The 15,801-nt window shown below is 37.0% G+C and overlaps 1 protein-coding gene across 7 annotated transcripts in view; it reads left to right on the top strand.

Moving 5' to 3' along the window:
• The window catches only part of usp2a (ubiquitin specific peptidase 2a), a 37,453-nt gene that overhangs the window by 13,023 nt on the left and 8,629 nt on the right, over positions 1-15,801 (top strand). For 2 of the 7 annotated variants that reach the window (XM_067506799.1, XM_067506798.1), the window contains exon 1: positions 5,138-5,671. The exons of the other annotated variants lie outside the window; for them this stretch is intronic. In XM_067506799.1, the coding sequence (XP_067362900.1) occupies positions 5,516-5,671 (156 nt within the window). In that variant the 5' untranslated portion in view covers positions 5,138-5,515. Of the gene's footprint in view, positions 1-5,137; positions 5,672-15,801 lie in introns of those variants that run through there. 7 annotated transcript variants of the gene reach the window in all.

Genomic DNA, 15,801 nt, shown 5'->3' with positions numbered 1-15,801 from the left:
AGATACAGTACATACTTTTAGGGCTTCAGGTATTAGTTATTTTCATTATCATTCATCAATTTAACCATAGACTATTTGACAAATCTGTCAGTTTTCCAGTATTACAAAATTTTATTTAAACAGCAATAATAAAGCAAATACTGTGCTAAAAGTGCAATTTTATTATTATATTATAGATATATATTATATTTTATAAGTATCAGTGAAATTCCACATCATTTAATACCTACCACAGTAACATAGCTTTCATTACAACATAGTTTGAAAAACATTACAGTGAAGATAAAATTATCTACACCATGTCAAAATTGCATGAGACATGCCTCTGTTACAGCTCTATTGTTCCAAATGATAATTGCCCAACCCAAACTCCAGCTTTCTAGTCATCGGTCATGTATTGAGTGTAAACAACTACAAATCACCTAAACACAGGTTGATCACATCATCCTTCCAACTGCTCTGTTTAACTATGAAAATACCCATTGTGTTATTCTTATTCCAAAGTTTACTGAACACGCACACTGATACACAACTTAAGCTCCAGTTTTGCAAGTCACATTAAGTAAGAATTTAAACTCAATCCAATTTTTTTTCTTTATGCTGTTTAAGTTTTTCCAGTTTCCAGGGATCCACGAAATGCAATGATTACAACCCTACAGAATGACAAAAAGAGGAGATGAATCAACACACACTCTCTCCTCTTGCTCTAATGTGAATTTTTAAACTCACTTATGCCAGTGTTATGCCATGGGCTCTTAAAATAGCCTTGGCAAGGTAACCCCAATGCTGATAGTTTCTCAGAAGCTTGCAACACAAAAACAACACAAAAATAGCATCTGCTGGTGCCTCATGTCTTGTTCATCTTCTGCCAGTTTTGTGAGTAAGGCAGGCTGGTTAACATGACTCCTATCATCACCCTTGTTTTTCATGTTCATAATGCACAATGTTCAAATCATACTAGGACTTATGATGTAACTATTTCTATGCCTTTACTAAGCATAAAATTGGCATGTTCTGACTTGGTGTGTGCAGTCTTACTCTAAGTCAAACACCACAAATACATCTTTGAATTCTATAACTTTTTTATTAATCAGATACTTTATTATTTATTTATTAACCGGTCATAGCTTGTGTCTTGGATTTGCCGCTTCTGTGACAGTCACAGCTAATAGAAAAGACTGATGGCACTGTCCTTTCACACATCCGTTGGATTAGCTTCTGAGCAGGCTAACTAGCACTTGTTAGTATTGATATAAACTGGGTCACCTCCTGTGGAAACTTTTCTCCAATTAAAGTAAACTACTGTAAATGACTGATGACAAAATTGAAGACATGTAATTGCAGGAAATATGTATCACTATAATCCAATAATTTGACAATTTTCTTTGTTGCATTTTTAGAATATTCTTTAGAATCAAAAATTAAACTCAATGTCTGATTTCTTTTACTACTTTTGCCATAAAATGTATTTAAAAGATAACAGAATAGCCCAAACTCTGACTAACTGTACTTGATATAATTCTGTGCATTCAGACTCTGTATTATTTGGATTATTGATAAGCTCATTGTTTTTTGCTGTCTGTTTAATCATCATCTTCATATTGGCTTCAAAGTCTGTCCATTTCTCTTTAAAACTTCTAAACAAGGTCAAGGTACCTCAGATTCTGGAACAACATTTCATTCACACCTTCTCCTATCTGGTACTTTACTTGGCAAATAGTGGTCAGTACTTGAGTGCCTCAGTTTTCATCATTCATTTTATGGGTGCTTTCAATACTTAAACATTTTTAATTATACACAATGAGCAGTATTAGTACTTTAAAGAATATTATATAGTATCTGTCCATGTGTTCATTTACAGAATTTTTTAGCTTCTTGTGCAGGTTAGGGTCATGGTGTAGCTGTGCAGTTTATGACTTCATCCACTTGTTCTGGAGGTCCCTATACACTTGAAAGCCTTACTATACACTATTTGTGCTTGTTAGACTGAAGTTATTTGTCTGATAAACTAGGTGAACCCTGGGTTTCTATCATGGTCAAGATTTCTTCAATATGCACAGTGAGTCTATTGACCAGCTTATGATTTTTATTTCGGAATATTTGTTCACGACCCAAAGTGAGAACGAAGTAGTCCAGGGTTGATAAATACTACACTTTAATAAATCAAGATATTTGGCCTGTGTTGGAAAGTTGCAAACAAATTCTGTAGAAAGGAAAATGTAACATTTATAATTTGCAACAAAGGGGTAGTGTGTGTTTCGGGGGTAACAGTTGTTTTAAGTTAGTGAGAGCAGGCCTCATCTAAGAAACTAAAAGGGTCAGTTTTGTCATGTTGCTAGTGTAATGAATTTGAAGCCAACTTGAAACTTTATCTGATATGCAGTTGTAGAGTGACTAAACAAGACATTCTGTTCTAGGACTTTCACACATACTCGCATGAACTCTCCCGCATACATGTTGTTATCAGCATATAGCATCAGTGTTTGCGAGCTAAAAATTATTATGTACTTTGTAGTAATGTAAAATAAAGGCCAGGGTCTGCCATCAAGAACAATGAATTGTTTTAGTTTCCCTTTAACACAATATGTTGCACCTAGGTTAAATTTAAACACTCAAGTGAATAAAGTGTCAGCCTAATGTGCCTATTATAGTTTATGGAATAGAACAGCTATCCCTTGCTAATTGTACTCTGACTTCTCCTAGATAACATTGCTCAGAGACTACTTTTGTCCCACTTTTATACCAGCCTGTAGCCTCATATATCAGAATATAAACACTTTTCCCCCTTCTCATATTTTTTGTCTTCCTTCTTAAGGATTGACACACATGATGAACCAGGTGATGGAATGTGCGTCTGAGCTATTTGTTTTGTCCACAGGCTTGAGGCTAGGTCACGAGATTGCTCCTGGGTATATGTACATGTCTGTCACTCCAGACATCAGTCCCACTAAATTCAGGTAGCAGAGTGTAAATTACAATTCTTTCTCTAAAGACAAGTTAGGAAATAACCAGTACGTGATCACATAAATGAAGGGAAATAAAGAAATGGAAAAACTTTACTTTCCCACAAAGATTTAGTAATGGGTGGGGTGGGTTTTTTAAGCTTGTTTGGTATTTTGGCAAGTCCGCCTGTACGTGGGAGGTGAGGTACAGCACATTCTGTTGTCTTTGTTATTAATTAGTTTAGTGGTGATAGTTTTAGGCCTTGTGGTAAATCACTGGCTTACAGTATACTGAGCTGCATTGTTTCAGAAGCTTCTCTAAAAAAATCTTAGCAAGGTCCAGCCTCATTTATCATCAGTGACTTCAACATTCATTGGGTGCACTTTGTGGCTGTGTGTGGCCAACAACTAGCCTCCTTCAGCCCATTTTCCCTCAACAGTTCTTTGTCAACACAAACTGTTTTACCCTGGCAAAAATGTCAAAACATACAGTCGCTCCCATTTACTAGAAACAGATGTAACATAATTTCAGTCTTTTCCAATTAAGTGCAGTCTTAGGTTTTATTTGTTGACCTTGGAACATGTTTTTTATTTATGCTGTTTATTTTGACTAATGTTAGCAATAATTTAAGTCTTTTAAGACTTAAGTATTTTCTCCCAGATGGTGTGTGTCTTGGGTCTAAGGTAATGTTGTTCAAAAGTACTTTAAAAGCATCTTTTCTAACCAATTATATTCGCACAAAGTTATTAGCGATATAATTAGGCAGCATTAGTTAGTCTGACCATCTAACTAGTAAATGATCTGCTTCCATAGCACTTTACAGTGTTGTTTCTCATTCACCCCTAAACACCACTCACACACAAATGACACCACCTGCCTTGCAAGGTGCTCACCTGACTCACTGGAAGTTAAATCATTGACCCTTTAGTTTGTAGATGACTGCTCTAACTACTGAGCTACAGCCACTACATCTGATGTTTTCTAGTCCTACTGTATAGCTTTTATGCTAAAGTTAACTGGTTTTAACCTGTCATTGACAGTTGACTCCTGAAGACTTAAATATTTCTTGTCTTTCATGCAGCTGTTTGCAGATGGTGTAACAAGTTAGTTGTTGAGGTGACCTTAACAGAAACCAATTTCTGACATAGCTTGCAGATTGTTGTCTTTTTAAAGTTCAATCACCTCGATGTGACTGAGGATGATCCACGTTTAGCAAACAAATCTAATAATGTTTATTGAGAAGGATGGTGGTGTCTGTATTTTGTCTCCTGTTAGTGTTTATTTGATGAATATTAATTTTAGCGTTTATGCAGCTACACTAGCTTAACTTGTACTGCAAACCTGCAGTATATTCTATAGATATAGTATTATGTATGTCTCCAGATGCAGAAGGATGTAGAAGAATTTGCATTTCTTATTAGGTAGCAATCTGATTTTCAGGGATTGAACCTGGTGGCCACAAATCCAACCTATTGGAGAAGGTGGTTTTAAATAGTGCAGATTTCAGGTTGAACAGTCTAATGGGGGACAAATAGCAGTCTATGTGTTATGAAAGATGCATTTATAAAATTCTATTGGTGAAGAAAATGTCACAAACTACTCTTTGTATGTAAAAATGAATTAAGGGGCTAATATAAGCTCTTTAAATTACTAGCTTTTCTCGTGTCTGGTGTCAAGATAACAGTTCCTTTTTTTAATAGTAGTACAATAAATAGCTTGTAAATGTAAATGATGTAAATGTCATCACATGGGTTGACAAAGCAACTTTTTTTTCTCAAAATATTGTGTAACCGCATTTCTTTGTGTTGTGGGTGAACCTTTTAGCACTGCTGTTCCTAATTTTAGAGGCACTGGGAAAGATTGTTCTTGAAATAATTTCTTGTATACACCCCTTTTGTAACCTACTGCAGTGTGTCTTTTATTTATTGTGTTGTCATTTTGTATCTGATGGAACATATTGTGGCATATAAGCCATGGCCTGGATGACTTAGGCTAGTGTTCTGTGTGATGAGCAGTCTCCTTGGACCACAGCATTAGTCCTTCAGACTGTTACAGGAGCGTGGAGAAGGATGGACTTTGACGTAGACATCACGGATGGAGGCGGTCTCTGACGTTTGTTGTAGGCCGGCTTTAACCCGAGCCAAAAGGGGCGGAGCTCCACTCCTGTAATAACGGAAAGGGAACACAATTTAGTTTTGTTGCCATTTACAGAGCCGCTCAAATGACTGGGTGCGCGCATTAACCTGAGTAGAATGATGCACTTATCAGTGTATCAGTGGCTCGATTGACATTAGACTGATATTTTCTCCATTTTACCTGTGCTCCCATGTTGTTGTTATTCTCTTAGTATCATTTGAAGGGAAACCCACACGTCAAATTGGCGAGATTTGTGAGGTTGGTGCTGTTGTATGAATGAATGAGGACCGGCAGACAGCCTGTCAGAAACGGGAGTGAAACATCAAAATCGCCGCCTGCAGTAGAATAAGGTTCAATTAACCAAAGAGCAGGAGAAAAAACATTAGCTGTCGTTTGGGTCGCTCGCACCGGTAGCCAGTTTCAGTTATCCGCCAGCATGCCGAGCATGCGACAGTCCTACACGGTGACCGTACCCGAGGAGCCGCCAAGCGCCGCTTTTCCGTTCCTGAAGCAGGAGATGCGGAGGAAAGGCAGCATGTCCGGGTCCGTGCTGGTGTCAACTTTCGTAGGGCTTCTCATCAACCAAGCCAAGGTAAGAGAGAGATGGTGGCTGTGTTCCGCTCTCTGAAAACTCCATTCAACAATAGCTCAATTTGGTCTTAAACATATGAATTGATGTATTATTACTTTGCGATTGGTGGAACTACAAAACTCTTAAGACAGTAAGCAGTTATTTCTATTCGGTTACATAGAAATTGGTGCTTGTGTGGGAAAACGATGTCCAGTTAGTGCAAATGACTCGTGTGGCTCGCAGCAAACGGCATGAACGTACAATAAACGTACAGTAAACGTACAGTGAGTGCTGCTTTACGGCCATTATTATTGTGAATGTCACGTTAGTGAAACTCAGTACGCACTCAGTTTGAGAGGTTTTATTTCACATCCGAGCTTCATGTGACCAAGAATTGGGCCAACGCTGCAAAGGATTTGTAACGTTATGAGTGCCGCTGGCAGAAGTGGGCCTTTTTGTTCTTACAAAGCCGACACAGATTTTTATTTGATTGACAGTATTATGTATCTTGTAATAGATGATGTGAGTTTAGCTGTTAACGTTGAAGTGAGTCATTTGCAGAGGTAAGCCGCTCTCATAAGCCGCTCTCATAAGCCGCTGCACTGTGCTGTGCCAGGATCAGTAGGCCTGCACTGGCAGGTCACTGGTTATATAACCACTGTTTAATCCCTCTCATACATTACAGCTCTCACTTTACTGCACTTGTGTTACAGTGTTGGCATATCATGGAAATTAATAAAGAAATGCCCTGTCTCATGGGGCTTTCTTTATTCATTGGAAAAACTAGGATATGTAAGGTACTGTCTGTTTCCATATGAATGAGGCCACAAATACAGATAAATGTAGTGCTGGATACATAATAATAATAATAATAATAATAATAGTAATACATTTTATTTATAGGTGCCTTTTATGGCACTCAAGGTCACAGATAAAACAGATACAGATAAAAAGCAAAATAGATTAATAAGATACAATAAAACTCAAATAAAGCCACCGTACAGCAAAATAAAATAATCATGATAATAATAAAATACAATATAATGTATTATGTACAGCAATCATTGACTTTCAAGTGAGGACTTATGGAAACACATTTTTGCTCAAGATTTGCTCATGTTCCAATTTCCACTACAGTATATTTTTTCCTGGTAGACAAGCCTCTTTACAATGATTTAAACAAAATACATTAACATGGCTCTGACTTTACTGAACCAATATATTGACATAAACTGTGTATTGATGTAATGGTAAATGTTTCCGTTGGTTACCATGTAGCCTTACTTACAGTGAGAGACAGTGTTAAATTCTTAGATAAATTATTCACTGTAAAGCTGCCACTGCTGTCCACATCTTGTGTAGATAAACAGAGTTTAATAATACATGTTGGCGAAAGTAAGATTTACAAGCCTACTTATCAGCTTTATTGGTTTTCATATCAGAAGAAGATGAATAACTTTGATTTTGATGTCACTTTCTGCTGCTACTGTGTGTGTTTGTATATATGTGTAGAGTTGGTGTGTGACTGCTACTGGCATGTAATGAGAAATCACATTAGAGTACATTTTTCCTGCCGTGGCATGGCTGATTGGCACGTTTTCTGTTTTGTTGTCACCATCCACCTGCTCCTCATGTCCTGTTCTTCCCCATCTGCTATTGCTCATTATATGTCCTCCACCACTCCCTCATTACAGACCATCACACGCATGGCAAAAAAACGTGCCGTAGGTCTCTATTTGAATGTGTACTGCATATGAGTATGGGAATGGTAGAAGTATGAGTGCAAGTGTGCATGACTGTTAAACTTGGTGTATATGATAGTGTGTTTATGGTTATCTGACATCGTGCACATGTTTCTGCACAACAGGTTCACAGCTTGACCTCCGAATGCTTGCTCACAGTGATCAAAATTCAATGTGAAACGATTGATTGTTACACAGAAAATGAATATCCAATAACTATGATAATCAGTTAATTATTCACAGAGTTTTTGTTTTTTATTATAATTTTATATTTATTTATTATTAATATTTCTATAAATATTAACACTGTATGAAATTAAATTGTTTGCAAAATTACTTAAAATATATGCCTTCAATTACATTGAATGATAACGCTGTTACTTTAGGCTTGGATGCGACTAGCATCTATTTTTAGTGACTAAACGATGTGTGACTTAATACAAAATACCTTATTAGAGAAAATAATTTTTAATTCAGTGTGAAAATAACATTTTGTTTGTAATATTTACTTTAAAATATAGTGTCCTGTCAAAGTATGGTGTTTAGTTTTTTAAGGTTAGTAGTTGTTCGTAGTTGCTAAAATGAACTTATTTACTCATGCGGCGTGTCCTGTTATTAATGTATTATTGTAACTAGGCCAGTCTCCTGAAAGATGCAGTGTTACTCAGCCAAAGACACATATTATGAGGATGTGGTATTGGGTGAGGGTTTATTTCATATCCTAAGAGTACCACATAGGTTTTCAGTTCAGTGGAAATAACTTCTGGATATTATGTGGTATTTCTGCAGGATTCAGTTGGGATGGAAGTACTTCATTCCAAAGTAGTATTCAGTTATCTCCATTGTACTTGTGGAGGGCTATGCTGTGATCTTTCAGTGTAGTACCTTAGTGACTGAAACGCATACCAATGGATACGTGTGAAAATGAGCAGAGCAACAGCATAAGACACCAACACATTGCTTTATGGCCACATGCTGTCAAGCTGCTATCTAACAATGTTGGGTTTTAGCTTGATACCCACAGTGGGTGAAGATGGTGTTAGAGTGTCTTCTCACACTGTCTTGGTCTAGAGCAATGCAAAAAGGGGCCAGTTCATATGATCATAGCTATATATATTTGTATTTCTCAGAAAGGCAGCCTTTCTTCTGAGTAAGAGGATCTCGTCGTTTACTTGTTTGCATTTGAGCAAGAGAGAGAGATGATCTGTGGGGCTACGTCACCGGGCACTGGCTCTACCACCTCTGATGCCTAAATTCATCTCACTACTGTTAAGAACAGTCAGACAGCCTTTTTTGTCCATCAAACACTGAGTATATTTGTGGGAGTGAACATGTCATTTTAGCTCACATGGAAGAAATGCAATGGTAGAATAAGAGGTAACCCACAGAGAGTACGAGAGAGATCATTTATGATGGCCTAGCAAACAGGGAGACAGGTCAGAACAGACTGTTCTGTTGCTCTCTCTCTCACGCTGCTTTGCCAGCCAATCAGCAGTTGGCATTCTGCACTGCCAGGTGGACCCAGGCATCCTGCCGCTGTTGTGTGAAGTTTAGTTTACAGCCCCAGAGACCCACACGGAGCAGACAGGGGAAAGAGGCACTTGTTATTGCTTTGTCACTAGGCAGCATGTTCTTATACCATTGCCAATACTGCAATTAGAAATTACTCACCCTTAATGATTTTTGATTTTGTATTTTGAGCCCCTATTGATTCCATGGAATATTTATTTATTTACTTGTTTATTTGTTTGTTTTGAACTTTTTTATTAATCAGAAACATTTGTAATTAAATTATGTGATATAGATGATATGGTAGTATACACTTAAACACAATTGCCATATTAATTATAGTGTCTTAGCTAGCCCTTAAATACTGTATCTCTCAATGTATTGCAGTAAGTCATTTGATAAAATTCATTGCTTCATTGTGGTATGTATAATAATATGTGTGAAAATAAAAAAAACATACATTATTAGCCAAATTAATAGTTTCCCTATAAGAGTACAACATGAACAATGACTGATGATCTGTTTTATATTTTGTTTCTCTCAGTATGTAAAGATATCAATACTGTCAATATATCAACAGCTTCAGTTGAAAATAGATCACTCTTGTTGTCAACCCATTGCTTAAATTCTATACATCTATAAAAGTACATAGATGTAATACTGTCACATTCTTTGCCCAAACTATGCAGAGCAGTTAAACGTATTAGCAGATGGTACAGAGTTTTTCAGAATGCTCCCTTGCACTCATTCGTAGTTTGAAATAAGCTTCCTTTTGGGATTTCATTAGGCTATGTCACTCATGCACCGAACTTGTTATTTTCCCACGCCATGTACAGCCTCCACAAGTTTTGAATTACTAAGGAGATGCTGCAACAACAAGTGTGTGCAGTACTGTAGATCTCTCTTTAAAAGGTTATGTTTCATGTTAACTTCACATCTGTTCAAACAGGAATTATCATTATTTTCCACTGACCCTAGAAAATATACATAAAAAAATTCAACATACACTTAATTTGACCAGGCGAGTAAAACCCTTAAAGTAGCCTTGGAACCTCTGCTCAACCTCTCCTTTTTGTTGTCACCTTAAGATTTTATCATCGAGTGCCTTACGTCAAGCGGTTGCATATCAGCATGAAAGCATGTTAAACTGGATTCCGGGATTAAGTTTGATGTAAACAAAGAATGCGTGATACAGTGGTGTGGGAGAGTTCACTGAGGTAATGCACATTTGTGCACCGAGTAAAAAAAAAGTTTTATTTGTTGTCTTGCTCTGTTTTCTGTTTTCCTGCTTTTATTCACCTCTAAAAGCAGAGCCACGATCAGAGATTATTCATTTGTCCCTGCCTCTTCACCTTGCTTTGACCCATTTCCTTTGCTTCAATGCCACCCTCGATCTCTCAGGCCAGCAGTTCTACAGCTTTGATTTAATTGAGCACAGTGGATGGATAAATTTGACTTTCAGCAAGTTGGGTATATGCCAGAGGGACATTTCCGCTGTCTCTTATTCCCGGCTTTAAAAAGCAGCTCAACCTGGCCTCTGGAATGCCTTTTAATGTCGCCTCTCTTCATGATGCTTTTAGCCTCAAAGGAGTAGCTTTTCTAAAGTAGTTCACCAGTTGCCAGTGTTGCTTCTGACATTTATGAATAGAGCATTTATACAAAGTTATCCCCCTGGGCTGCCTGTTTTGTGTGCACTATGAATCTTTTCACTCACATGGAACAACTGGGAATATTAATGGTGGATGTATGTTTCCTCATGTGACTGTTGTTATAATCTATCTGCTCTGCTCCCTTAATTTCTCCTTTCATCTCTTCCTCTATCAAAGTCCTTAACTATGATTCCTTTTCTTGATGTAACATCTCTGCTTTAGTTTAATTAATTGCCAACAGCTTAGACAGATGCACTGAATAGTGACTGTGTTATGCAAGGTACTAAGGTGGTTATTTAAACCATCTTATAATATTGCTAAATACTTCAGACACATAAGTAGATGGCACATATAATAACTATTTTGATCCACTGTTGGCTCCTGATCAACCAACACTTCCCTGCTCTTACGTTCTGTGGGTTACTTTAAGTCAAACATCAAACAAAATCTAACAAATGTAATGTTGCCAAAGTGATACCTGTAAGAAAAACAAGGAGCATGTAATATTGCAGGTTTGGTGCTGCAACAAGTACTTAGCTATGATTAAAAACCTTTAAGGATCCACGTTACTCTCATTTTAAGCTTCATATTTTTATTCGGTTTCAAATTTGAAACCTCTTTTTACGCTGTGCCTGAAACGCTCTGTTTTACATTGTGTCTCTTTAATTCCCACTCCCAATAAGTCCAGTCTGCTCTGATTGGTCAGCTTCCACAGCACTGAGCAGGAACCAGCTCCAAATACACAGAGCGCTGTGTTTCCGGGCTTCCACGATCACTGCCTAAACTTTGTCAGCAGAGCATAGCTACACATGTAGGATGAATATTACCAAAATAAACACTTTCAAACCAAGAACTAAACAACCACACGTTTGACTACAAGCTTTATATGAAATCAAGAAGAAATTAACAACACATTGAACCAAGATTACATACTCCCCCAAAGTTTTCATTGGTAAATACTGCTTTTTATAGCTTTTTGTCACATATGTGTGTCATGTATTCATACCTAAACTCTTTGATCCATAAACACAGACACTGCTTCACGTTTGTTGATACAGCAACATCTGTGAAAGATGACGAACACTAGAGCCTATTGAAGCATTTATTATGAAGAGATACAGAGGTAGCGTGTCAGGAGTAATAATAGCATTTCCAAAACTCACTATGTAATGTAAACAATTAGTAATTGTCAGGATGTGGGTGGAAAGTTTATGTATGTGTATGTGCAATGGTTTTTTTGTGTTTATGTCAAGCACTCATCTCTAGTAAAAAGATTTATGTAAATTTATTCAAGAAATTCAATCAATAGTATAGTAGTACAGACAGTACTATAATATTTAACATGGAATAGACTTTATTTTTTTGTAAGCAATTTGCTTTGACTTGGACTTGGACTGTAAATATTTGCAGCTTCTGTGAGCTGTGCACTATGTTCATGTTTCAAAGTAACTTTGGTGTTTTCACTTTTTATCTTTGTAGCCATTCAGATTGTTTGTATGATACCGTTTTAAAATACTAGAGTTTGTACTTTATTATTATACATCAGCCGCAACATTAATACCGGTGGTCTAAAAAATGTCATGGAGGACAAGGGTCAACATGGCCACTCTACGCAGTCTGCAACTACACAGCCCCATACACAGAAAAATGTAATACACTGTTTGCAGAGGTAGTTTAAGCACACAAACTCAAGACTCAAGTAAAAGCTACTTACAAAGTACTTACAAAAACAAGTCAAAGTAACCAGTAAAAGGTAAAGGTAAAGTGCTTTATTTGTCATTATATAGGTGCACAACAAAATTGCATAAGATGGAGGGTTAGTCCTGAGCTGCTGTGTCTCAGGGCTCCCACTAATGGTCAACTTGACTTGGTCCCTAACAGTATGATTATGGTAATTATGGCAAAATGTGTACAGCAATTATCAAACAAATGAGGGTCAAAGATTCCTAATGGTGTAGGAGGAGCAATCCCTTTATGTGCTGACAGTTGATTAACCCATAATGAGACATAATATTTAAAAACTAAACTTACACAGTAATATTTTTATATTAAAACCCCCAGGGGGTTGTTAATGTGGTGGCTGATCAGTGTATAGTCTAATCAGTCATCCGTTGCTTTACAGTTTTTTTTTTTTATATTCCTAGTAAACAATAACTAGGAAACCCCTAATTCACATTTGCCTTTTCCTGCTTTCTACAATGTGCATAGCTGATTGAAAGTAGTATGAAACGTAGAAGACCCTACCAAACACCCATGAAAACCACTATCCAACCTATGCTGTTTACTAATGTGTATGTTGAGCAGCTGGTCAATTTGTTCTAGAATTTTAATTTTGGATTTTAAGGTTCGCAGGAAGGTTATTGTGGAGGAATTGGGCATTATAACAAAAGGCCCTGCAGCTAGCTGAGAAGCAAGTTCAAATGAAATGGCCAATGAATCAAAGCTAATATGTAAATGAAAAGGTTGCCTCTTTGCTGTCTTTAATGTGCTCATCCAATTATATGGCAAGATGTAATCTGACAACAGTATTCTTGGTTGTCAAATATTGGTTCCTTTTTGTTGAATATTGGTCGATTTATGCATCATAGATCACTAATTTAGGCTATGAAAAGGGTAAAGTATTTTAACTATTATAAAGATGTCTTTACTGTTAGCTCAAATGGAAGAAATGTACTGATAAAAGCAAAATATGATGAAGATGACCAAGAAGAAGATTCTTAAATATATAATAACTGATTAGAGTAATAGTATAACGTGGAAGGTGTCCCTCATAAGTTTGTGAAAACTATTTCCTTGGCCCTGAGGAAGTGTTAACTCACAAAATATAATGTAATTACTATGCCTTTTAGGGGAAAGCATTAGTGGCCCATGATGCACTAAAAACCATAAATCTTGCCACGCTAAATTGTTTTTGTTAATGTGGCAGAATTAAAATGGAAATGCTGAATGTTAGAACAAAATATTGGCTGATTTCAGCTTCCGTCTAAAAATATTCAAGTCTCAAACTCACATCTCCACCAAGTCATTCACAGCTAGCTCCTCACACTGTTAACTCTCTCACACTGAGTCACTCGCACAGTCACTCCATGCTCAGCTCCATCACTGTGATATCACTATGTCCTCCAGCTTTTCAGCCACAAAATATAAGAAAAGCGTTGCTACGGAGACAGAACTGAGATGTTTCATTGTTGTGACGTGTGCCAGACTGGCCAAAGGCACAGCCAATTGGGAATGGACTAGCAGGCGTTATTAAAAGCAGAGCTACTATTTTTGGGACCAGCTGTGGCATTACTCAGCAGAGTGCAGCAAGATCAGACGTAGACATCCACACATTCCAGCGGTGGAGGAAGTGTGTGTGTATGTTTGTGTTATGAAATCAATTGGGAGGGACCAGAGGATTTGTCTTGCATCCTGTCATAATAACCACTGTGAGGCAGCTGGACGTGGCAGTTTGTGTGTTTACTTATGTCACAGCACGCTGTCGTGGCTAATAAAGTTCTTCATGTATTCAGTAAAGGGAAATGTACAGAAAGGAGGATTTAGATAAACCATGTTTTTTCCCTCCACATGCTGTACTGATGCCCTTTTCCTTGAATAAATAACAGATGGTAGAGGTTATTTATATAATAGTAAAAAGCCCTTCCCTTATCAGTATGCATAAGTAGATAAGGTGCAGGCTCACCTTATTTATGAACAGAAGGCCGACCTAAAATCATGTGAACTTCCAGAAGGCCAAGCGCAGGACAGGACTTATTACTTCCATTTCTGTTGTCACTTTCAGTGTTTTTTCTCTAAACCTGCAATGCAACAGATACTTCTGTTAAAGCTGAAACTACTGAAAATCATAATTATTTAAATATTTCAAGCTGCACGAGTTACCAAATGTGCACTTCATATTAGGCCAAAGCATTTTAGTGGCTGTCAGTTCAATGTGTCAGTTTTTTCACTTTCAGTACTTCTCCTTTTTAATTTCTTGCAGCAGCAAGAAAAAGCTCCTATTAACTAATACTAAACAGTTGAATAATTAATTGATATTCTGTGTTACACTGAGCATTCTTATCATTTATAGCTTGTCTGCACTGAATAATACAGAAGTAGCAAATTTTTTTAAATATTGCAATTGCAATATTGCCCAAGAAAATCGCAATTTCATTATTTTCTTATATCCTTTAGCCCTACTGCTAACTGACTTTAACTGATTACCATCACTAGACATGAAACAGAGAAAGTTAGCGATATTGTTTATCAGTGACAGAGACAGATATTTTCATCAGGAGTTACTTTAAAACAAATAAAAGTCCAGATGAATGTTGATGTTCTGCTGTGTCTGCTTGATGTGGATAATAATTTAACAAGGCAGTAGTATGTCACTGTTTTGTTTACAGGTTGTTTTGGTGCCCCCAGGTGGTTTATAAATTAATAAAAGCAGCTTTAAAAGTCTGTGGTGAATTGTTTTGGGCTTTGGACTACTGCAGTTCAAATGTGATATGTGAAAGACTGCATAGCTCTAGAAAGTGCAAAGAGAGATTTTTGTTAAATTTTTTAATTGATTGATCTGAAAAGTAATAATTAACAAATTATTCGATAAAACTCATTTTGTGCAAGTCCATGTCCACTGCTTAGTATTGATGCAAACACAATTGGCACCAATTACTACCTGTATTATATGTGTAAAACTCTGTTAGTGTCATTGATTATAATGATTATGTTGATGGTTAAAGGTTCTGTAACAATTCAGGAAATGGTGCAGCACATTCATAGGTCCCTTCACCTAAAGACCATTTTAAATGTGTGATCACAGAGGAGTGTAGTCCAGAGTATGGTAGTCATATACAGTATGCAAATGAACATATGCAGAACTGTGGTGCTTATCGGGTGAAGCTGCTAACTGCAGGGATCAGTATCTATGAGCTGTATTCAGCCTCTCTACCCTATATTATAAATGATATTTGCATCCTCTTAACAATTCTCAGTTTAGAAAAGCTGAAACCACTTTCAGTGTCATTTTAGCCAAATATTTGTTTTTACAAATACAAATAATATTTTTTACACACTTTATTTGATTTAGTCAGGGAATGGTTAAATGATTGCAGGTATCAGTCGTCTCACCTTGGATTTTTCCCATTTTCACGGTGGTCTGGATACACAGTAGACTCTCAGTGAATGTGCTCTTGGCTCACCAAACGCTGAACACGAGTGAGATAGATTTCAACTGCCAGTGAGATTAGGTGACTGGTGCTCTCTGTCTAGA

The sequence above is a fragment of the Channa argus genome, chromosome 6, assembly GCF_033026475.1.
Source record: "Channa argus isolate prfri chromosome 6, Channa argus male v1.0, whole genome shotgun sequence".
Taxonomy (NCBI): domain Eukaryota; kingdom Metazoa; phylum Chordata; class Actinopteri; order Anabantiformes; family Channidae; genus Channa; species Channa argus.
The sequence above is the reverse complement of the archived record's forward strand: the minus strand, read 5'-3'. Positions and strand labels throughout refer to the sequence as shown.